At 38.9% G+C, this 25,251-nt stretch overlaps 2 protein-coding genes across 2 annotated transcripts; both read right to left on the bottom strand.

The window, feature by feature from the left end:
- Positions 1 to 4,107: 4,107 nt before the first annotated feature.
- GRP (gastrin releasing peptide) lies at positions 4,108 to 9,181 on the bottom strand. The gene is made up of 3 exons (XM_053448166.1): positions 8,672 to 9,181; positions 6,869 to 7,110; positions 4,108 to 4,485 (listed from the first exon to the last, which is right to left on the bottom strand). Exons 1-3 carry the CDS (start codon positions 8,841 to 8,843, stop codon positions 4,432 to 4,434), a joined length of 468 nt encoding a protein of 155 aa, XP_053304141.1. The 5' UTR covers positions 8,844 to 9,181; the 3' UTR covers positions 4,108 to 4,431.
- Positions 9,182 to 16,962: 7,781 nt separating this feature from the next.
- SEC11C (SEC11 homolog C, signal peptidase complex subunit) lies at positions 16,963 to 25,251 on the bottom strand. Its single transcript, XM_053448167.1, has 6 exons — positions 25,094 to 25,251; positions 21,397 to 21,506; positions 20,410 to 20,559; positions 19,571 to 19,690; positions 18,002 to 18,059; positions 16,963 to 17,155 (listed from the first exon to the last, which is right to left on the bottom strand). Exons 1-6 carry the CDS (start codon positions 25,133 to 25,135, stop codon positions 17,102 to 17,104), a joined length of 534 nt encoding a protein of 177 aa, XP_053304142.1. The 5' UTR covers positions 25,136 to 25,251; the 3' UTR covers positions 16,963 to 17,101.

A 25,251-nucleotide genomic window follows, 5' to 3' on the forward strand; every position in this document is an offset into this window, starting at 1 on the left:
TGCCGATTGAGCAGCTAAAATCCAGGAAGCTTCTGGACCCTACTAACCAGTCCCTGATTTAAAAATGATTATGTTCTATATGATAGATACACATGCTGTATCACATGGTTATTGGTTTCACAGAGGGGATAGGAACCCCCCCCCCCCCCACACACACACACACACACACAGTACATAGCCACCCATCACGTGTATATTTAAGTCCTGGGACCTTCTGAGAAGAACAGTTGTGCTTTCTTTGGCCATGGAATTTAAATAACATAATGAAAGACTGCCATCTTGTGGGATTTAGCGGTATTACATGATAAGGCGAGACAATTTATAGTTCAAACCTACACTGCTAAATTCATCACTTAATAAAAAAAAAAACCTGAATGCAATCATTCACAAATATAGTGTGTCCTCTCACAAAAAAGGGGCATTTTAAAAGCAAGCAGCATTACATATTTTAAATTATTATTAGTAGTATCATTATTATCTTTTAGTTATTCAGCACCAACAAACCACGCAGACCTGTAACATTTTATTGGAGTGATTAACAAATGCAAAACAAATATACATTAATATATACAGACACAAGAGTTGCAAACCCTGCCTGTGAGCTTGCCATCTAGCCTTATGGTACTTTTACACAAAGTTCCTGGCAAGAATGGTGGGCTTAATAGGGTCTCGCTCGTGAGCTTACAATCTAAAGTTGAACAACTAGCACATGTGCCTATTTTTAAAATGATGTGCCTTAAAAACAACATTTGCATTCAATCTGACAAATCCTGCATGTCACGAGACATTTTTATATGAAGAGTGAGCGAGAAGAAAATGCAAATGCATTAAATGTGTGAAATAATGTTGACTCTATAGAGCTTTAACACAGAAGTCAAAAAGCCAGTTTAGGACCTAGTTCTGCAAAGAGTTTGCTAATTACACACAATTGTTTAAATCGGTCTCCTCAAAAAATAGCGCGCTAACTTTTATTTTTTAGGTGGTTAAATAATTGAAAATTGTTCAGTAGTTTTTTTATGAGATCTGGGTAATGATGTGTGGACCATGTTATCGCAGCTTAGTTTGACCTTAAAATAAAATCATTTGGATCCATAAAATGATTGAATGATACAAAATAGTATAGATTATAATAACTAACATTTTATCACTGGAAATGATGATTTATCAAATATTATAAGAAAAAAGAACTTGCTTTGTGCAGGAAGTTCTTGTCAAGGAATATTTTACCCAGCGGTAACTAAATATATTTTTATTTTTTTTTATTTTTTTATAGAAGTATATTGACAACAGGTGACATGTTGCATGCCTTGCCTTTTTATTTTCTTTTATTTCCGGGCTCTCCATTGATTAAAAAATGTTAACTGGACAATACAAAAAGACAAAACACAGATGTATGGAATGGATTTCCTTAGCTGATACTGGCCCTGGAAGCTCAATGCTTGCTCGATATACATTATTATTATTACCGGTGTTATTACAGTTTCGCTTGTATTGGAAGTGCTCCCCCATGTGGTCAAATAGGACTTTGCATCCAAAACATTCTGGGTTCAGGGGTGCAAGTGCTCCCTCGTGTGGCGAAAGTGGACATTACACCTTCATAAATAAGTTGTAAAACCAGAACACTGAATATTTTGAACCAACTTTTAGATACATAATTACAATGACCTATTACAACATGAAGCATTCATAAATCACTGTTAAAGTGATTTGCGTCCGTCGGTCAACTTTTTATATGACGGCACTGCAGATGGAAATGGGCACATTTTTTTCTCTGCCCGGAATGGACTTCAGTATCTTGGGTGAACCCTACTAGCTTACACTCTTCCTCACTTATTAAAGGCTTCTGTCTAGATCCTTACTTATCATACATTTTTATTGCAATAGAAATGTAATAATTTAGGGCTGTTTTGTCATGAGCCATCTTCAAGGTTCCAGTTGCTGAATGAGTCAAAAGTCACTCCATTTTCCTGACTCTTTAAAGACACAACAGTCGCCATCTATGTATTTAGGTTGGGTGCTGCTTTAGTTCTCACCCAGGCAAACTGCAGCCACGCCAGGGACTGACTTCTGCAGCTGCTGTACTTACTGCTGAGCACCGGGTTATGATGTCATATCCTGCCACTCAGCCTCAGAAAGACACATGGAGCCAGGTGCAGCATGCAATGAAGGCCAGTCTGTGCCAGCTGGAGCAGTGCGCCCTGGACCACGATTGCCCAATAGGCTTTGTATCAGAGGGTAGACCTCTGTACGTGCCACCTTCGGCCTTGTTGGTCTTTGAAGTGGTCCATAGGTAAAGTCTACAGGCTACACTGGCTGTCAATCATACAGTAACCAATTTTTGATTCTAAAATCATAGTAAAAGAATTAAGAATTTCTATGGTACCTACATTCAAGACAAATGATCGTACACTTATATTAGACCTAAAGCTGCAATCCAGCCACCAAATGCGCTTTAATGTGAATGATAGCCGAGTGGTCGCTTTACATTTTCACATGGCCACCTTGCAAATGCATGGAGAAATTATGTAGAACCCTTCCCTATGCATATGAAACCATTATCCACCCCAAGCTCCTTGGCTTGCAGGAGATATGAACTTGGGTGGATTGTCCTCCAGTAGTTTGCTATCCCTATATGATATATTCCACACACAACACAATAGTTTAACATTGTCATCTCTATAGATGTTTTGAAGTACTGCTGTTATAGACTTAAATGCTAGTTTAATCACTCATAATATTTTCACAAACATTCCTGTAGTTTTACTTGAAATTAGGCAAAAATAGAAATCCTGGGACTTATGACTTTTAAACTCTGCTGCTCCCCAGACTCCTTAATCTGATTTGCAGCTTAAGAATGCGTTGGGAACTTCTACGTACTCCTACTTTTGTAAAAAAAAAAAATATATATTCAGTATAATATTCAGTTTATTCACTAAGACTCAATGTCATTATGCTTTAGGAACCGCCAACCCTGATGAACTTCTGCAAGTAGAGCTGAGTTGGCCCCAGATATCGCATAGTTTAGGGGTACGGTGATGTTGAAGAAATCTCACATATAAAAGTATGCATCTCGCAGGGCCAAGCAAGCCCTTTCTTGCAAGGGACGTTTGTCAGGGTTCACCCTTCGCAATGCACATCGTTGACCAACCCATAACTATCCTGCAAACTCCCGCTTTAGTGAATAAACCCCAAAGTTGTGTGAATGTGCGTATGATCCAATATGAGCAGCGCGTATTTGCGATTCCATTTTGTTGGAATGAAGTGATTGATACTGATTTACAGCCGTAGGGCCGTTATCTCTGCTCCAGTTCACAGGCGCGTAATGCACGTTAAGTGCGTTTTCTGACTCATATAACACATTTTCACTCACATCTCCTCACCAACGGAGCAGCACGGTGTGAGCGTCAGGTCGCAATGCTTTCAGGATAGGAATATTCTGGAATTATTTCTTCTGTTAATGCTCTGAGTTCCACAATGATGTTTTTTAAGTCCTGCTTATACAGTTATAGAGTGTTAGGTAGGCCTGGACTGGCTAATTGGCACGCCGGGCAAATGCCGGGGCATCCTGACCATTAGCTCCCCATACTCCCCCGATTTGCTGCAATTAAAATGTCAGGTCCGCCTCGTAACGCCAGTCTTCCCCGATGTAAGGTGTGCAAATTTACCAAGCTGTATATTTAATAATGACAGGACTAACACTCCATTTGGCCCTGGGCAACATGCCATTTGGGGCCCCTTCCAAATCACCTTAGATATGGGGCAATCTATCCCTGATAAAGACCACCCCACGATTGAGACCACCGTCGGCCCCAGACAGGCACATAAGTCCCCTTGCGTACAGGTCCTGCAGTTTGTGGCTATGGGTGGCTACTTGCCTTAAAGTGCCAGGCCCTCCTAATCCTCCCCAATCTAATGTACAAATATAGTATAACATCATTGTTTGATCATACATTTCATTTTTAACTAAACACCCCTAAACACCAATTTCCTGGTAAAAACCTGATATACGTATTTATAGAATTATATATCTTACTGTTTCAGGGAAGCATATTAATTATTTGAATTAGCATTCACTAAACCGTATAATATTAAGAGATTAAGGACGCATTTTACTACATTTTTATTTGAATTTTTATTGTGAATGTTAAAATATTTTGTGTCTACAAACTAAAAAGACGAAATCATCAGAAGTGTTAAAATATAATTATGCATTTGGAAGACCCTTCCTTGAACAATTATTTACAAGAAAGTCACTTAGACCTTGCTTAATGAGTTTAAAAAGATTGGACGAGGAAACGCATATAATTTACACAATAAATTGTATTGTTTACAGAAATAAAATCTTGGTTATCTGGTAACAATCAAATGCTTGTGAGATAGATCCCCTCAAAGATATCGTTTACGTCTTCCCTTCCGACGGAGCGAGTCCACTCAGCTTTGAGTTGTATCTCTCATGGCCATCAGCTGGTACAGATAATCCAACATCTGAGAAAAAAAATCCAGAGAAAAACATTAAATAAATATTATAAAAACAACAACGAAATCAATGAAGGGTATATATATATGTATAAAGAGTGATTCTGATGCAACGTTTGGAAGATGGTCACCAACATCAGCATGCAGGGCCGGCCTTAGGGGTGTGCGACCTGTGCGGCCGCACAAGGCGCCATGGCAACAGGGGTGCCTGCCCGGTACTTAAATTAAAAATATCGTGTTTTTTCCTCCATGTTTATCCTCCATGTTAAATAAAGTTTTTTTTAACTTTATTTAACACGGAGGATGTTAAATAAAGTTAAAACAAAAAAAACCCGGTGTTTTAATTTAAGTCCCGGGCTGGGGCACCGAGCGGTTTCTCGTGAAGTTTTCAGCAACTGCTCGGAGCCCCTAACTCTCCGTCGCGCTGCCGGCGTTTCATGCTGAGCGCCGGAATTATTCTGGCACTCAGCTGCGAAGCGCGCACCGCGGCAGAGAAAGAAGACGGACGCCTCCTGCTCCCACCGCAGGACTCCGGCAACGAGGTAAGTAAGGATAGGGAGAGGGAGGGTAGATAGTGAGAAGGGGCAGGGGAGGCAGTGAAAAGGGGCAGGGGGTAGATAGTGAGAAGGTACGGGGGTAGATAGTGAGAAGGGGCAGAGGGGGGAAGACAGTGAGAAGGGGCAGAGGTGGTAGATAGCGAGAAGGGGCAGAGGGGGGAGATTTTTTTCCTTTTTTTTGGGGATGGGGGGCACCAGAGGTGTAGTCCGCACAGGGCGCCAGAACACTTAAGGCCGGCTCTGTCACCATGTGTCATATTTTTTAACATATTATCTTTTGCTCCTTGACGATGAACTCCAGCGCTGTACGCAGAAATGTCGGTTGACATTGAAAAAAAACCTGTTTTTAATCTCATTTTGAGGCAATAAACTCCCTTCATCTGCAGTCCCAGAGGCGGCCATTGCTGTCAGTCATGTGACTTTTTGGTGGCTTTCCCTGCAGAAACCCGACAGTGAGCTGATTCCCTTTCCCACGACACCGAGTTTATAGCTCTTATCTCTCCAGCCACAAGTAACCAATTCACCGACCTTTCATTGAGCGTTAATCAAATAAGAAGAATTCTAACCACGTCGCATCACTAGAATGTAGAATCCGACATGTTCATTCAGACAGAAATACTATTGGATCTGAAGCCATCGTATGCCTCTACGGGAGCTACAAGTGTATGAGCCTAATCCTTGTATTTTCATACTATACCGCATTTAAAGGGACAGAACACATTTTATTACAACAGGCTGGAAACTATATGAACTATATGAACACAGTTTAGAAATCAAAACTGCTTTTAAAAAAAAAAAAAAAAAAGACCCCTCCATGGAACCTGAGATGATTCACCGGCATTCGTGTTGGCGGCTTACACCCGTTTTCATGCTAATTTTTGCTACAAGAGTTACAGCGGAACTAGGGCAATATATGAGGTTTCTGTTTGTCACCATTATTAACTTCTTGGGAGATTGTGATTAGCTCCATTCACTGCTTCTTTAAAGTTATTTAAGTTGCAATTTTGGTATTTTTTATATTTCCCCCATGTTTTGGGAAAGCGGCTTCTAGCTAAGAAGTTATAAGCCGCTCTCTCAGAGAATACAACACTTCTCCAATGTGTAACTTTTTACCAAGATCAGTAGAGCGAATGTTCATTAAGTACCCTCTACCATTTGCGAGCTGAAATGAGTGACCTTTGCTGCGGGAGCAATAAGAAAAGATCACTTAATTGATATAAATCAGGCTCTTTAGATGGTTGGTTGTTTGAGCTAAATTTTTGTTCGTGCAAATGTAGCGATGTTCTACGAGAGAATATTGGAAGTAAGACTGAGTAGTCTACGTTTCTATTAGTCTGTGGAATAACATTTATACAATAAGTTGCTCTGGGGTTTATTCAATAAACCATGGGTTGAGTTGCCTGTTGCAGGGCATGACATGCTTTGACCAAGTAGCCCGGAATACAAAGCCCTTGCACAGGGGCAGACTTGCCCTCGAGAGTCATTGTCCCGGACACCGGAGAGGGATGGGTCAGATACAGAAGGAGGACAGAAGACATTTTTGCTGTCTCAGTCTCCTGTTCTCCCCTCCTGATAAATCAGATCAAGTCTACATCTGCTTGACCCAACCAAGCCCCCTTTCTGTAGTTAAATTGGTGAGACTAAATCTCAACGTTTAGTCAACAAACTGGATTCCTCCTTTGAAATGTTCTCGAGTAATCCGTATCTTTTTTTATGGCAGCATGCTCCCTATGGCCTTATTCTGGGATTGGAAAGGAAAACAATATACTCTTAAAACTAATATAGAAACATTTAAAGGTGTAAAAATGTGGAACTATATAGAATGATACACGCACCTCTTTATAATTATTTTCTTCATTGTCCCAGGGCTTCTTGCTATAAAATGTTGTGTCTCTGACTGGCTGGGAGTTTCTGTAATCATTTGCCTCCAGCATCCTCAATACATTGACAAATGCCTCCTTCCACTGCTGGTAGCCCTCCATTGGCTTGTCTCCTCCAGAGTAGACAGTAGACATCTTCTCTCCTCCATCATATCCATATGGAAATTCCTCTATACTCTTCTTCCCCATTAGGTGACCTTAAAAGATAAGAGTGCGAAACAAAAAAAAGGTAAAGCTATACATTTATCGGACAACTCGTAGAAAACTCATAGACAACTCAGCGAAGCTGGATCTACTTGATTTAAAAGCTGATGCTGATCTATACATTGATTGGAGAATGCACTTTTCTGTACATTTTAGCCCTAATAAAGGTCAAGGAAAGCACACATTTACATATAAAACAATAAATATGCAATCCAATGCAAGACAACATAATATAGAGTAATACACGATACATATCTGATCTCTGCACGTTATACCTGTTTGGTTTTAGATCAAAAAAGAATTAACTATTTGAAGTACACTTATGTTGGTTTCTATATAATCAGAAAGAACTGATCATCGTTTGACTTGACTTGACTTGGAAATGATTTATTCTCATTTTCAATATACTGAAAAAATAAAGGTTTCCCACTAAATTCTGCTGTAAGGAGTTTAAACAAAACCTTGAAACCATCATTTTTTGAACGCCTATACGAATAAAATGCTATTTTAAGCAAATGGATTATAGTCTTTATATTTCAATTAGTAAAAACAGTTCATTATGGGATGAAAGTAGAAAAAGGTGATTTGTAAAAACCATTTGCCAATAATACATAGTTTTCTAATGTGAAAGAAATTGCCATTATTATTGTAATTGTAATTATTATTAAATTATTATGATGATCTGGGTTAGACGGATACTATGTAACACATTGTCAGCTTGAAATTTTCATAAATAACCAAGTAGAATCCTCTATCCATATATTTTAATAATAATAGTGTTTTTTCTTATTCAAATTTAAATAAATGTAATCAAAATGTATCAGTTTCAAAATATATAATATTGTTTTCTATGACAAGTACAGAGATGTAATGTAATAGTAACACAATCAGGTGTTGGCCAGTATAAATGTATAAACAATTCACAAATTGGTTTATTATTATGATATAAGGAATTTAAGCAGTTAAGCTGCGTGAATTACATAATGAACTTTTAATGAATTGGTTAAATTAGTTACAGAATCGCCGTTGTATGTCATTTTCAAGATGATTTCAATTATTTAGGATATTTCCAATTTCAATAAAACTACATGGGGGGGGTTAATACCCCACATACAATGTTACATTAATTTGATGATAAAATGAAATGAAAGCACAATATAATTACATGATTGCAGTTACCCCATTTGAAAGGGTTAAACTCGATTCAACAGACTGTCTACATAAATTGGGAAAACTGCATGGTTCTTTTTAGAATACAATGTATCCTGTTTGGTACATAGGCACTCTTTTGGGATCAATGTGCAAATATCACTTCATTTACATGTTCAGTATTGGGCAGTGAATTATTGATTAACTCCCTTAACCCTTGAGATGCTTGAAGCGCTCACACCTTGACTGTACCGACTACTCATTGGCTTCCAGCTTCTTCCTCTGTTATAAGCCCCATACATTCATATACATTTAATTATGTTACCAACATACCTACCAGTGCACTGGATGCTAGCAGTAACAACTACAGGTACTCAAGTGTGATATAGCAGCTAGTATACTCACCTACAGCCCAATGGCTTCCTCTGGGTGATATTTTGGACAGTGGGGGCGCCTCTATGTGTTGCTGGGGTGCAGGAGCTGATTGTGCTAAATGGACCCTAAAAAGAAGCAGGGTACACAGAATGAGAGAGAAGAGAGTGCGGTATTTCCAGAAGACCAGAGTGCCCTCCATCATCTGTCTGCTTCAGGAGCTGTCTGCGGGGCTGGAGTTGGAAGAGTAAGGGCTCTCAATGAAGTTTAGATCTGCAGCCCTCTGTGGTGCTGATGCTGGAGGAATCAGGAGCTTTCTGTCTGCTGCTGAGGCTGGAGGAATCAGGAGCTGTCTCCAGTGCTGAGGCTGGATGAAGAAGCAGGAGCTGTCTCTGGTCCTGATGCTGGATGAAGAAGCAGGAGCTGTCTCTGGTCCTGATGCTGGATGAAGCAGGAGCTGTCTCTTGTTCTGATGTTGGCTGAAGCAGGAGCTGACTGTGGTCCTGATGCTGGAGGCAGCTGGGTCTGGTACTTGGTGCTTCCCTTCCAATACTTTCTTAATTGTAATTCACTTTGAGTGAGAGGCACTTATAAATGAAAGAGGAAGGTCTGGTGTCAGAATTTATTAAACTGTTGCCTCCCCTCTGGTGCCATGCTGCTCTCAGCCTCAGTCATTACCTCCAATGCTGGGGCTGAGTCACACATGCCAATACCAAGCATAATCCATGTCACTCAAATGTTATTACTCTTTGTTTCCAATAGTAATTATTTCTACAACTGCTAGATGTAATCTAACCTTTTAAATTGGTCACCTTTCACCAAATGTTCATCAGCCCCAGGTATCAGTGTTTGCTGAGACCGCACAGTAATTAGCTTCCTAATTTTACTTATCAGTTGTTTGAAAAAATGTGAAAAAAATAGTAGGAGGAAGTGTATTAGGTGAAACTAAGAAAAATTACATTTTAAAATTAAATTAACCCTAATGACATGGTCCGGTATACCATAAAATATATTTAACACATGATCAGTTATTATTTTTATTATTATTATTATTATACACATATGTATCTGTGTTCTGTCTTCCTTAGGAAATATTTCTTGATTGAAAAAAAAGTTTGAGACTTTACTCAGAAAACATTTGCCAAATATTGTTTTTATGCTTGTGATGTGCAAACGTGTTTATTATTTTTTTTCCCTTTATATGCATGCCGGAACTAGTAAGGGAGGTCAGCAAAGAGTTACACGTCCTCCTGTTTTCCTTCTTATTTACCCTAGTCTGAATTATTATGCTTATTCTCGATGTATGTATGTATACAAACTATATATATATATATATAAGTGTGTGTTAGGGTGTGATAGAGTGTGTTTAACTGTGTGTTAGAGTAAGTGTGTGTTAGAGTATGTATTAGAGTGTATGTTAGGGTGTGTATGTGTTAGGATGAGTGCATATTAGGGAGTGTAACTGATTGTTTCATAACGTGCATGTGTTACAGGGATTGTGTGTGTTAGAGTGAGTGTGCGTGTTAATTACAGAGGGTGGGCACTACACACACTACAATATTGTTTCTGGTGTGTTGTTTTTCATGCCAAGCATCTGTTTTCCTGCTTTCCAATTTCCCTTACTGACCTTAATTCACTGGTACTGAACATGTTAAGTGAATAATATTGGACTGTAATAATACTTCAATAATTGGCAGATTGTGTAGCCTGGCACTAATACAAACAGCGTGTTTATTTATTTATCCTCCATTGTGTGTCTTCACTCGGCCGGAAAATCTAACCTTCCTTTCCAACCGAACAAATGACATTTTTTTTGTAACGTCACTGACTCACGCCGGACATATATTTATTGCAGTTTTCTATGTTATCTCCCACTTTTATAATTCTATCAGGAGGGACAGACATCCCGTGAATGAGCACTGAGAATACACAATGCCAAGGGGCATATAAATCAAGCACTAGAGAGGGTGTCACTTATCTCCCCGCCGCCCAGAAACCACAATTAACTGAGATTCTGTTTTACACCTTTTATATTATCTATTAAAGCGTCATTCATATATATGTCTATAGTAGAATTGTTTTTACTCCAGGTTATATATTTTGCTCTAATTACTACATAAGTATAAAACAAACCCTGGTATGGAAGATTGGGTTGATATCAGGCCCAGATTGGACATCTGACACATCGGGCAAATGCCAGTGGGCCGCTACGTGGCCATAAAGATTTATCTTCGGCTACGCTGGAGCCATTAGCCTTTAAGTGCCAGGGCTGCTTCGTTATCCCAGTCCGTCCCTGGTTGTTATACAGGGTATAAATAAAATAATTTCAAAGATTTTATAAGTGAAATTATTATAAAGCAGGTTCTGGAATTGAGTAGAGATCAGGGTTTTGCTTTCGAAACCATGAGTTTGTATGGGGAGTTTCAGCTCACACAATTGACTAAACAGAGAAAGTAAGCAGGACCCCTATATTCACCCCCAAAACAATATCTGGTGCCGCTCACGTTTAGTAATTTAAAACTAATTTAATAATCAAATCAAATAAAAAAAATAAATGGAGGAATCTGTCCAAAGTTGAGAAACCATATAAAGCGCCATGCTTAGAAAAAGCTGGAAAAATGAAACAGCATTGCGCCCCAAAAAACATACGTAAAAAAAAAGGCAATTTCTGTTAACTGAATCAAAAGAAGAGTTGATTTTGTGGGATGGCAAATAAACTTGTGCATGGCGAGCAAAATTGATTTGGACACATTTTTTCCCCGTTTTCGCCAAGGAAAAATTTGTTTCCTAACCTTTCGGTTGAGATGAAATTTGAAGGGTTTTTGATTGTAAAATTGATGTTTCTGCCGCCTTCTGGACTCACATTTACTTCAAGCACCAGCATCTCGGGGCAGCATCTGTCATCATTGAGGGTTACTTCCTTGTTAAAACTTAAGTTCGTACGAATCCAAATGTAATGGTGAAAGAAACCACAAGATTGCCTTATTGACCGTATTTCTCTCCAAAATCATTAGAACGGGCATTCCTTTAGCTCGTTTTGTAATGCTCCGTTATTTATGGTTGCTGGGTTCTTCTTCTCATTGGCTTCGTTCCACCTCAGGCAATTTTTTTGTTGAAAGGTTAATTCAGAAAGTCGACCAACATTTCCCACAACAATTTACTTTATATCTGCAAAGCTCTTTCTTATTATATCTCCCTGATCTCATGTGAAGGCTGATCCTTGTTCTTTAACACCATGACTGCCAGAGAGTTTATTTGTACGTCTACTGCACGGATCACACATTACTGTTTAATGAATAAATAATAATTAATGGTTCGTTTACGGCGTATCTTAAACATACAGATCTGTTCCTGACTTTGCTTACTGGTTGTTTCCTCCTGGTTGACTCTCCGGCTTCTTTCTTTGGCCATGTGGCTGCATCTTGAGAACGGAGGACAGGTTCAGTTCTCTTGTCAGGCTTATTTTGGGTTATTTTATTGTGTAATTAGATAAATGTGGACGTTATGCATCTCAGCGGCCCCTGTACTGGCAGAACAAAACATAGACTCAAACGAGGTTTCAATGCATTAAAGGTCCGTTCTTCAGGTGTAAATATATAGGTAAAGTCATAGGATGTGTTTGAGGGACCGTTTTATTTGGCAATGGGGCAGACGGGACAACAGCTACCTCAACTGCTCTGGTTCGGAAATTTGGTCCGCTTCCTTAACCTCTTTAATGTGCTATATTAGAATATTCAGAGCCACCAGGATGAAGACGGTAATTATATTGTGACTGATAGCTTCCGATTCAGACTCTTTTGGGTAAAGTTGGACAGGACTTGACCAATGTGTTGGGCTGGTTTTTGACTAAGACCACTTGCTTGAAATCGTATATAGGTTTAAGGTGGTTGAGGGACAACTACGACCTTGACTGCCCTAAGTTGGAAATTTGGGCCATTCCTGAACCTCTTTAGTCTGTTGTATTAGAACATTCACAGCCATCGGCAAGTACAAAGTGTGAAGACCTTAATTATATCGCAGCTGGTAGCTTTCGATTCAGACCTTCAGAGAAAAGCTGGACAGGACGAGGCCAATGACCAAGACCAAGACCACTTGGCTGAACTTTTCCATCTGGCTCACCTTACTCTAGAATATATCACACATTCACTGATGTAGTCGAATAGCAAACAGAAAGCCCCGGTGATACACAGCACCTGCCGTATAATTAACTTACGTTCGTTATCTAGGAATGAGCAATGTAAATGAACAACAGAATAAGTAATTGTATGACAAACTGCTAATGTTTCCTAGTGTTTTGACACCTGCCTGGGACACCTAACAAACCTTTGGCAACAAAATACGAGACGAGAGATACATCTCACATTGAGGTGACAGACTTATAGATATCCTGATCGGGTTTTCATCAATTGAACAAGAGTAACAAGCTACCTATCACAAAATACAATCAACACACAGCCTGTTCCATGGCGGATGATACAGAGATTTCTGTGAATGAAAAAAAACAACATTTGTAATCGGTGACATCCTTTTTCATGGAAAATCCTGGAAAGAACATCTGAAATATTAATCTACTCATTACCTAACAAATAAGACCTGCCGACTGCCTTCAGTATGTACTAATGTTCTTCCTCGCGGGAACTAAACGAACACAACGACATTAATTATAAAAATGATTGACGAAGGTTCCAAATTTAGGTTTTCCATCCTCATATTTATATAAGAAGATACTAGTATTTTAACAGGTAAGTCACCAAAAGACATGTAGCTGTTACATTATAAATATATGCTTGCAAATGCAAGAAATGGTTAAAATAGAGGAACTGGACTTAGAAGTTACAAAAAAATAGTATTATATGATTAATATAAATTAAATCTGTATTTTAGGTAGAATAGGTTTTTGAGCCTGCTGATGATGTGTGGAGGAACTTACCAGAAATAATTCTTTATTGTAATCGGTGATTAGAAATAGTGAATTTCTATCCAGTATCCAAGTACGGGAACATTTGGGAAACGGCGATAACATTGTATCTGAAATGTATTTTAGGAAAAAAATTTGTTTCAAATCAGTTACAACTCTTTTAGAAAGGCTAGTTTGGATCTGTAAGCAGTGTATCTCACGTTCCGCAATGTATTAAAAAGGCGTTGCGTGCCTTTAAGACACGGTGTGCCAGGATATGACATCATAGCATATTTTAATGCAGTCTATGGCATAAGCAGACCAGTTGGGGACATTAAAGATTGGGTAAAAATGTTTGCACAATTTTTAGTACATTGTTGTGTAATTATAAACTTTTAGGAAATACAGTAACAGCATCGTACTGTCATGGACTTTAACACTTAACATGCTAACTGTGGCTTGTGGAGTCTGAGATGTAACTGTTGGGGTTTTTGCAATTTCTCTGAGCATTGCACAGTCTGACCTTGGGGTGAATTTGTTGGGACGTCCACTCCTTGCAAGATTGGTAAATGTCTTGAATGTTTTCCACTTTTGAGTAATATTTCTCACTGTAGAATGATAAGACTTGATTGGCAGCAACAATTGCTTCTCTAAGATCATGGCTGATGTCTTTCCTCCTTGGCATCGTGTTAACACATGCCTGAATTCTGCAGTCCAATCAAAGGCATTTGATTAGCAGCACCTGTCTGCTACTTAGCATCTTCTCATGGAAGCAGTAAGGGTGTACTTGGTTTTTCACACATGGCTTCTCCATTTTTGCTTTATTTTTAATGAATAAATCACGACACGGTGTAATATGTCATGTGTTGTTGTTCAACTGAGATTGTATTTACCTGACTTTTAGACCTGCTAAGGAACAGATGATTTTTATTATGTCCTGATATGTAAAACCATAGAATTCAAAGAGGGTGTACTTTCTTTTTTCCTACAACTGAACGTATATGTATAAGTTGTGAGGGAAATAACAGTTGAAGGAACACTTAGCAACAACACGGAAAATGCTCCAGTCCCGTAGTGTAAAATAGTCCTGAAGGGCTTAATGAAGAATGATGAATGAATGTAAAAACAAAACAATTGTCTTTTAATGTTTTAAGTCAGAAGGGACAGAGACATCCTTTCAGAAATATAGCAAACATTTAAAAGGTTGTAACGGCAATAAGGTTAAAGTGGAGACTGAGAAAATGATTCCAGACGAAAGTACAACAAATGCTAACACATTTTTTCTCTCAAATAAATCAATAGCAAAAGAATGAAAAAGAACAGAAAAAGTTTAACCCCTGAAAAGATAGAAAAGTACGCCAGTTACAGATGACAAGCTCAACGCATAAGTGCTTATTATTATTGTTGGACAATATAAAACAGTGAAGAACCAGAGATCTCACAGTTAGAGATTAGAGAAGTAAGTTGGTCATCATTCATTCACATAAATGATTGATTGAATTAACTGGAGTTTAATAAAACACCGTAGTTCAGTAATTGACAGACCCTTATTATTTTTGTACCTTTTGCAACTGGAGATGGACCGGAGGAAAGCAAATGTGATTTCATTACTTAAAAAAGTACATGTTTTGAGCCTAGAAATTATAGACCGGTAAGAATAACATACTGGGAAAGATATTTGAAAGATTCCTAAGAGAGGCTACCAATAAGTTGTTCTATTCAATAACATCATTAGTGGAAGTCAACATGGTTCTATGAGTAATAGCTCACGTCAAACCGTTGGGTTAGTCCTAAAACATTATTGATTATGGATATTTATTACCTGTAAAAACTCAATAGTTCTTGACAGCACATCACCCTAAATATCTATGGGGGTAATTAAATATTTGTTGCGTCATTATAAACCAATGATTAAACTCTTCTCATGTGTACAGACTAAACAGATATAGTCCCAGATGAAGAATTTTAAACAATAATGGCAAGTTTTAGGGTTAGGGTTAAGCATCATGCGTAATGAAAGAGCCTAAATTAATATTTGGACTTCTATAATACATTTAGAAAATCCATATTTGAAATCATCATCAATACTATAAAATACATGATAATGGTAAGTTAAATCGAGATAACTTGCTTGCTTTCTATGATACTGTAAGCCGCGATACGGACCAGGGAGATACAACCAAAATAAATATAATTAATACATGTAAATATCTCATATTGGAATAAGGTATTTTGTACTGAGAATTGGTTGAGATACAGGGGGTTGTTGTTTTTCAGTTGGACTAAAGTTTTCAATGAAGCATTTCAAGGGTCTCCACCCGATTCAGTTCCTTTTAGTTTATTTATCAATGGTTTGGCACAGGACACTATGCAATATGAGCAATATGTCAGTATTTGTGAATGACACATAATTATGTAAGAGAAAATTACTAAGAGAAAATATGACACCGGTCAGTAAAATAGCAGATGCATTTCAACATAGAAAAATGTAAAAATACGCATTTGGGCATGAAAAACAGGCATGATAAAATTGAATGGCTGCGTATCCACTATGTAGAAGGATCTGGGAGGACTTGTTGGTAATAGACTTTCCAGCTTTGTAAAATTTCATGCAGTTACAGCAAGCCATGTGATCTCTTGCAACAAAAATCAAGCAAAAATTGGAGAAACTGTCTTTATTTAAAGGAAATATGTTTCTTTTTGTGTGTGATATCTTGTTTTTCTTCCACGTAATGAAATAGCTGAGTAATCTCCATAAGATAAATCTTTCACCAACACAATACTTTATTGAATGGAATTTTTTTGACCTTTTTTTAAATACTAACCTTTGAACCTTTAGTGAGTCATTGAGGACACATTCACAAAGTGAACGTTGATCAGAAAACAATTTGACTCTGTACAGAAAATCTATGCATGACAAATTGCTAATTATTACAAAGAAAAGATATTATTGACTTAACATCATATTGTAGGGAAAGTCTAAATCCATCAAAATAAAAAAAGTTTAAAAACCAACAAATTAATTTAATATTAAATATTGATTAGCCTGCAACTTTTTCCATAATGGGATCTGAGTTATACAAGCATGCTAGTTCATAAATGGCATTTAATTTATTAAGAACGGATCAAAATATACAACATATATACCAGCAGCCAGCGCCGATACACAAGATAAATGAAAAGACGGCCATGTTTGACATTAAGAGCACTTTATTCAAGGGAGGTGTCCCACTTTTATCTGCCTGGGTACTGGTATTTATGTTTATACGTTGCTGTATTGAATACATGTTAATTGTTTTTATATGATTTGTATTATTTCTGGTTTTACCCATTTTTATTTGTCTTTTCTTTTTACATTTTTAATGTATTTCCCAAATTTTGAGACCATTAAGACAAAAATACAGACAAATAAATGACAAAAACAGTGTTTTGTAAGAGGACGTTTATTTGTACAGGGCCAGGAGAGTTCATATTGCCTTTTGACAGAAAAAAATAGAATTAAACAAAACAGAATATATTAGATCCAGTGACGATGTTTTCATTGTTATGGGGGTCCGCTTCCAATTTTATGCTTCACGTTTTAAAAGTACAAAAGCTCCCATAATCGCCAAAACCGCATACTGTAAGAAAAGCGTATATATTAAAGGTTAAGCATCGAAAAAATATATTATATTGCATTTAAATCAATGATAACCTAACTGTTCATTAAATGGTTTCCGTCCGCTATGAAAGGTCTAAAATGCTGTCTAAAAAGATGTTTCTACCGTAAAGTGAATATGGTGCTTCTGGAAAAATCTCAAGCATTCGCAATACAAAAATTTACGAAAATATAATCAGATCAAACTCAACTAGATTCATATATATATATATATATATATATATAAAAATATAAAGAATATACTATCGGTAGTCGATACAGTATATTTCATTAGAATAAAGGGGGTCTGCTACATTAGTAATTATTTAATGCGTTTAAAACGCTCAACTAAAATATCAATACTAGAAGTAGTTACAGTTTAAAACTATGAAACTAGCCAATCAGTGGCTGGAAAGTGTTCCCACCGAGATCAATGGTCGCACTCTCTGTGCATGCACACAGGGGTCTTGTTAGCCCCCCTCGGAATCCGTGCTGAGAGAGGCAGACTTGTGTGCGGAGATTCTGCAGAATCGTGCATTCGCATGGGAGACCACAACTAAATAAATAAGTAAATGGGTTGCACGGCTATTATTTGCACCCCTGAGGCCGAGCTTAAAACTATAATGGTTGAGGAATAGTCTAAAACTATAGAGTCACAGGCTTAGATGTAATGTAAGGAAGCTCTACTTTTCTACGAGGGTGGTCGATATATGGAACAGCCCCTTGGCAGAGGTTGTAGAGGTTCATACAATTGGGGAATTTAAGCATGCATAGGATAGGCATAAACTGAGCAAGGATCGGAAAAAATATTAAAATCTTTTTTTCTTACCTTAAATTTTGGGTAATCGTTCATCACAATGGTAACCATTCCAACGTATGGCAAAAACCTTGAGTAAAACAGGAGAGATATTAAGCTTTATGAGGTCACAGCGGTACACTCTTTGGTGATAACAGAGCGTTTATTGATTCAAAACCACAAATTAAATTCTTGTTACACAATACATTGTTAAAACGTTCAATCCGATCTGTTAAATCAGATTCACATTTTAATTATTTCTTATGCCATTATTTGCATTGCACAGCAATTTGGGGAACCTCTTAGCACATTGTGACCTAAACACGTGGCGCATTTCTTGTAAAAGTGACAGACAGATATCATTTTTTAGCATTTTTTTACTCTGTCATTAAGCTAGGTAAACAAATTAATTTTCGAACAAAGCATCTGTTTGTCTGATATCAAGAGATGGCAGGAAATATTAGTTTCTTAAATAATAATTCCTGAGAAAAATGTCTAAATATGTGATTTGTTGGGAACGATGATCTAAGGCTGTCCAGGCGCGGCCATTCCTGTCCATCTGTTCATGGGAAGGGAGACTCCACAAGGCGAGGCTGAAAATCATTGTTCCGTGCTAAATATGACGAATATGCCCTAAGATAAGAAAGCTTCGCAAGATGATTCTAGACAAGTTGCCTTTATTTAGATCATATTACTCCGGCTTTACTGCCTTGGGTACTGCACGTACTCGCTTGCATAAGGCTCCTTGGAGAAATTTAAAAGCTTGCAATGTTTTCTCCTAGGTCTCTCCTGATTCTTTCATTTGCTTCTTCCGTGAGATTCCCTTCACCTGAAATTGTATTTCTAAAAGTCTAAGCTTGCTTGGCGAACCGGGATTAATACGCACACGAAGTCATTTGAGGCAAAGCTCGCTCCAACTTTAATGGAGGGATCCTGTGTAATATATGAGTAAAATAATTGGCCTTTTTGGCCGTACCAGTCTGTTGGAACATTCATTTATTTTATACTGATAGTATATGAGCCTGTTGCAAAGTAAGAGAAATTAAGATATACTGTGCATCACACCAGATCCCACTGAAATATTCTCTATATCTCTTTATTTTATTTATTATACAATGAGCATTAATAAATAAAATAAAAAAACTGCAAAAGTGGTTGGACGTTACGTTTGCTGCTCCCGTGGTATAAATGAGCTTAGCTTCTTATATATTTATATATTATGGGTTAATTTAATGTACTCAACTATATCAGCTTGGGAAAGTGATTTGCTGACAAAACAGTGAAGACAGCAGTATTTATGAGCCAGAATCGATACAATGTTTCCAAGTTCACCTCTATAAAATTCACCGTGAAAGCAAACCGTGATATGGAAGTCAATACCGTCTTTGTGGGTCAACCCAAGGAAACAAAACACGGATGCCGGGATTCCCTGCACTAAAACATGCAGGAGTCCCATGTACTTTCCGAAACCTTCTTCCCAAATATTTTATATTTCTAAACAAGCAATACATTGTAAAATAATTGTTTCCATTTCCAATAACTCATTGAGGTCTTAATCTATAAAGCAGATCTACAGAATATGTCTCGTTGAAAGGCTCTTACCCTCGTGCTCTCCCGACCACATCCTTCTTTTCTAGCCAGTTCTGGCCCTCCTTATATAAACCTCGATCATCAACTTCATTATTATCTCCTTTAGTCAAAAACTTTATATCTCCATTTTCTCTGGAAAGGAGAAACGCGTTTATGAAAAGTATGCATTACTTAAAATATACATATTTAAAAAACAAACAAAAAAAACTGTTCTTTATAGCGGATCTACTTATAAGATAGATACATGTTACAATAAAATGACAGATCGGTTAAGGTTTATGGAACAGCGCCTTAAAGGCAGTTAAGAAATAATTGGCTCATTCTCATTCATCTGATACAGACATTTGCCGCCTTCTATAGTTCGAGATACATGTAAAACTTGAAAAGTCTAGTGATGTCTGGTCACAAGCCGAGAAATATTCTCAAATCAGTATTCAGACACATCTGCTATTTCTTATGTATGACAAGTTCTGCCAGATCCTCTCTTTGGACAGTCTACTGCCTTTCTTATTACTTATGTCAGACTAACAGGTTTGTGGTCACTAGTCATTTAGGGATGTTGACACAGAAGGTCGTGTTGCCACCTCATTTCTTTTTGTCTCAGACTATGGAGTGTATTCTAAGGCCAATAGCTGATAAATGATGACCATGAGCCATAAAGTAGGTGGAGGGTGACCACGGGGACCAGCCTTGTGTCATTACAGCACGGCAGCTCTCTCTATATATGTTTATTTGCTTCCTACTTAGTGTTTTACAGATATCATCATATTAATAATTACTATTTTATATTTAATAAGAACACAGGATTGTTTTAAGATTGTAGAAAATGCTAAGAAAAAAAGAGTAATTACTTTTCATGAACTTTAATGACCCTGTGGACAATTGGAATATCTCTGCCTTCTACTTTAAATACCACAATTTCTCCAGCCCGGATAGGATCTTCCTGGAAGTTTGTAAGGAACAGCAAGTCTCCTCGATGGAAAGCGGGCTCCATGCTGCCACTGTGTGAAACAAAATAAAACGTGACATAATACACGAGTCATAAGAAAGCTAAGATAAATCAGCCAAACTTAAAAATGTGAACAAAGCATATAGACATTTTTTCTACTATGTTAATTGGTCGGTTTAGTTGGTAAGGTCAGGGCCAGGACTTCTATGATAGAGCACGGGCATGACGTGACCTTCCAGTGCTCAGTCATAGAAGCCCCGGCGGAAGTCCACGCGTCCACCGGCTGCCCCCACTCGACACCAGGGAGTCTGGAGCACGGGGGACAAGTCTAGGAATGCATCCATAAGTCGGGGGAGGCATATAGGGGGGTATAAGGCATATCAGGGAGGCACATAGGGGTATAAGGCATATCTGCTGGGAAGAGTGGAAAATAGGGGGGTTAATGGCATATCCGGGAGGCAGAGTGGCATATAGGGGGTATAAGGCATATCAGGGGAAAAGTGACATTTCAAGGAGGCAGAGTGGCACATAGAGGGGAAATAAGGCATATCTGGGGGGCAGAGTAGCAAGCCGTGGGGCAGATGTGCATAATAACGTAGGTTGACAAATAAAAGGAAATAAAAACAAAAATGCATTTTTCTCAATCATAGTTTTTATTAAATGTGAAAAATAGTTTACATGTGAATATTTACTAATAAAACTTTTTTTTTCCTATGGGGTTGTCTTATATTCAGGCTTTTTCTTTTTTTCTACGTTTTATAATCAGGGTCGTCTTATAATCGAGCAAATACGGTATGTTCATTTAATATCCTTTATCCCCAAAGAGAATAAAACCTCACATTTACAACATAAAGGCGTTGGGAAAATAATCTTAGTTTCCCCTCTTTACCTTAATACCACAACAATCGGGCTCTCGCTTCCCGTCACCACTATCAGGCCTTTCCATATCATGAGGGCAGACGACACGATCATGGCAAAATTCAGGACTTGGTAGTACAGCTGCGGGGTAGCAAAGAAAAGTGAACGTTAGTCATGGCGTTTAACAAGAACATCCATAGTCAAGAGCGTTATGTGTCAGCCAGAGGAACAACCGGGAGATATAGGAGTCTCCATGCACCTTTATGAATGGGTACGGCATAGGGGCGCTCTTCAGAAACCCTGCTATGGAGTTATATTTTAGGAGCCATGTCTCCGTGCCTCGTGCAAGATGTTGAGGGCCACAACCATAAATCTCTTTATAAAACAACGGCATTACACAGGGCCAAGTTGGCCCTTCCTTCAGGAAAAAACCCGATGTTCAGCTGCAACCTACCAATATATTGAATGGCCCCTCGGATTGAGCTAAACAAATAATTACAAAAAAAAATTATTAATAATCAGTTAATTATTTTAGAATTCTATCTGGCCCGTCAACCAAGGATTATTTCTAAATGTCATTATAAATAATGCCAGTTATAAACGATCCCTGCCTGACATTTCTATCAAAAATGTAGAAAAAAGTGAATAAAAAAATTCCCAGATTTTATGATTGAACTTTATAATTATATTAGGGCAGCAGCTCTCACATGTATGGATGGCATAAAGCATATGATGTGCAGCTGTCGGTAATGGAAAGGAAGGCTCTAGACCCCACAAATTTATGCATTTGGCATGGACTTTCTAGAAAATAAGACTTTTTGTCTCATTTAACTCCTTCCCCCGGCTGCCTCTCCTGAAACCAGGAAGTATAAGCAGGAAGTACCCCATACGTTTTGTTAATTAAAACTTTATAAACTACAAATGTACTCCGAGAGGCCAGAATAATGAAGACAGATTCTCACAGAAAGAGAAGCGTTTCAGAGGCTCTCTTTCTCCATGAATCTGTCTGGATTATTCGGGCCTAGCGGAGCACTTCCACAAAGGGGTGGAGCCACAGGAACAGCCCCTCCCCTTTCCTACAATGGGTGGGAGAGGCTGCGCACAGAAGTGCTCCGTGAGGCCCGGTTAACGGAGCCGATACCGGGGAAAAGCGGATGAAGAAAGACAGAAGGACAAGAACAGCAAAGAAAAAAGCAAAAACCGGAGACGGGACACAAAAACAGTCGGTGGAGGACGTGGGGAGACATTGAGAGAGAGCGTGAGAGCTGCTTCGTTTTCGTTTGTCTTGTTGGGGTCCCTCCTCATTTTGGACATTCGTACAAATTGACGAAATTGGCAACTTTTGTTACAATTAAAATCTGTACGAATAAGTCTGCAAACCAGGCGTTTTTGTTACAAGTGCTTTACGCCAATGCCGTGGGAAGGTGAAAGCAGAACGCTGAAAGCCAAAGGCGAAACACTTCAATGTTCCCGGCTTTATTATCCAGCCTGCTGTGTCACGCGCTGAATTCTAACCTGCCGGGGCTCGAGACATTTCCTATACCAGCCAAACCAGGCGTGGGCTTAATTACTAAGAACAATGCGTGCGCAGGTACACACTGCTACTTAAACGGCCCAGTATTCAAGTAACTGCAGTACGATTATCCTATAAACACACGCACGCTCACGGAGTGCTCGAAGAGTTAAATGTCCCACACTCAGAGAAGGGATGGATTTATTAACCGAAGGCATAATTAAGTTAAAAGAATAATATAACTCAAAGTGCCCGAGACGAACTCCCAGCACGATCAGGAACGAGACCAGACAGAGCCAGCTTTGGATTTCCCAAACCAGTCACACGATGATCTTAACGGGGAATCCGACAGGCGCACAAGCAATCGCTATGCACCTGTCGCAAAGGGTTAATAATCCATGGATTGATAATCATTCATCCATTGTTAATAATTCTGTTCTGCTGCAACGGCCACATGTGCTGTTTTTCAGCAATCGCCATAAAGCAGTCTCTCTTGCTGTTCCTAAATACTGCTGGATGCAGTAATAAAATTGCCTGTTTTATGCGGACAGCCTGTAATAAATGTGCATAATAATATAATAAATTGTGCTTTACTTGGCCTCTGTTCATGGACTTTAATGCATATGACAGCCGAGAGGTCTGCATCTTCATATATTTACTGACAGTAAGCCCCAGCGCTGGCTCCACGAACGCAGCGGGCAGGGGGGTCTATTTACGCAGGAGGAGCCCCCGTTAATTTAATTTGGAGCACTTTTCTGCCACCGATGGACTTCTTCGGTCAAAGAGTGGCAAGAATAGTTGGACAATGGTGGAGGATGGCAGCTGCAACTCTGCAGCAGCAGCTTCCGCCTCAGGTATGTGCTTTATTCTGGCCTCTTGAAGGAATTGCGGAAGTATCTGAATTACAGAGCTGATACCGGGGAGAAGCCAACAAAGAAAGAAGACAGAAGAACAAGAAGAAGCAAGAGATGAAGCAAGAGAAGCGGAGACGGGGACACGGAAACGATCAGCGGGGAAGGTAGGTAGACGTTGCGAGCAAGCGTTAAAGAGAGTGTGAGACAGCGTGAGTGACCAGCTCCTAGGTTTAGTAGGCCGTGCCGCGGACTCGAGGTCTGAATAAAAGACGACCTTGATTATAAGACCAGGTCGTTTTTCAGAAAAACCAACCATAATTGCGTTTTTCATTTCTTACGATTAATTACTTTTAATCATTTGTAAAGCTAATAAACTCTATATTCTCTGTAAAAAAAAAAAAAGTTGTATATGAAGAAGGGATGTCTGAGGTTTCGGAAATGTAGGCATTTCTGCATTTTATTTGATGATTCTTGGTCCGCTAAAACGCCTTGCAGACAAAAGTATTACCGATAACCCTAAAAATAACTAATTGCACAACTATTGTTATATATGTGCGTGCGATCGTAGCTCTGAAATCAAATATAAGTTCAACAAATGTCCTAAACGAAAGGAAAATGCTAGATATGCGTTTCATAGAGGGTGGTAGAGAAGAGGAACAGCCTCCCAGCAGAAGCGGTAGAGGTTAATATAGTGAGGGGATTTAAACATGCATGGGGTAAGGGGTACGGCTCCTGAATCTAAGACGAGACCAAGGGCCGATTAAGGTTTAAGAGCAGGAAAAATGGGCGACTAGAAGGGCGAAAGGGTCTGATCTGCTCTCGAATGCTAGAATACACAGGATGTACGAGGGTGATGGGAGTTGCTGTCAAATGACAAACTGCGGTATGTTGGAAATAGGCTATTCAGAGACGAAAAACCCTTCCCATATGGCGGATACTGTAATGATATCATTACCAATTATTCTAATAGCTGCACGATATGACGCAGAGTATTATTATATTATTATTTAATAAAAATTATATTAACCATAACAAGGCTATGCAATAAATTATGATCATGTGACCCTAGGCACTGGGCCTAGGGATCAGGGCACATGCTGACTGATGACCCGGTTTCTTGGAACAGTTCTTAAAGATTTAGTAAGGAAATGACAGCACAGGAGCCACACAATAAACACTGGTGCTGGAGCCCCATCAGATACCCCAGGGGCTGAATAAGCCCCGTAGATGCCCCTTTAGACACCCTAGGCGATGATGTCCCTTTAAATAACATAGGTGATGGTATTACTGATCGCTAGCGCCCTATGCGAAGTTCGCCTTAAATACCCCGGGTGTCCCTGTAGATGCCCCTTGTAACTCACCTGCCTCTTGTTCATTCTCCGTAGGTCCCCAAACAAATCCATGGTGGCTGTGTCTATAGTGCCCACCGTGGACAGGGGATCATGGGGTGACAGAGGGAGCCCGGGGACAGGCGGCAGCGGCTGGCAAGAGGAGGCACCAGGTTGTTGCCAAGACACCC

The sequence above is a fragment of the Spea bombifrons genome, chromosome 1 (genome assembly GCF_027358695.1).
Source record: "Spea bombifrons isolate aSpeBom1 chromosome 1, aSpeBom1.2.pri, whole genome shotgun sequence".
NCBI lineage: Eukaryota > Metazoa > Chordata > Amphibia > Anura > Pelobatidae > Spea > Spea bombifrons.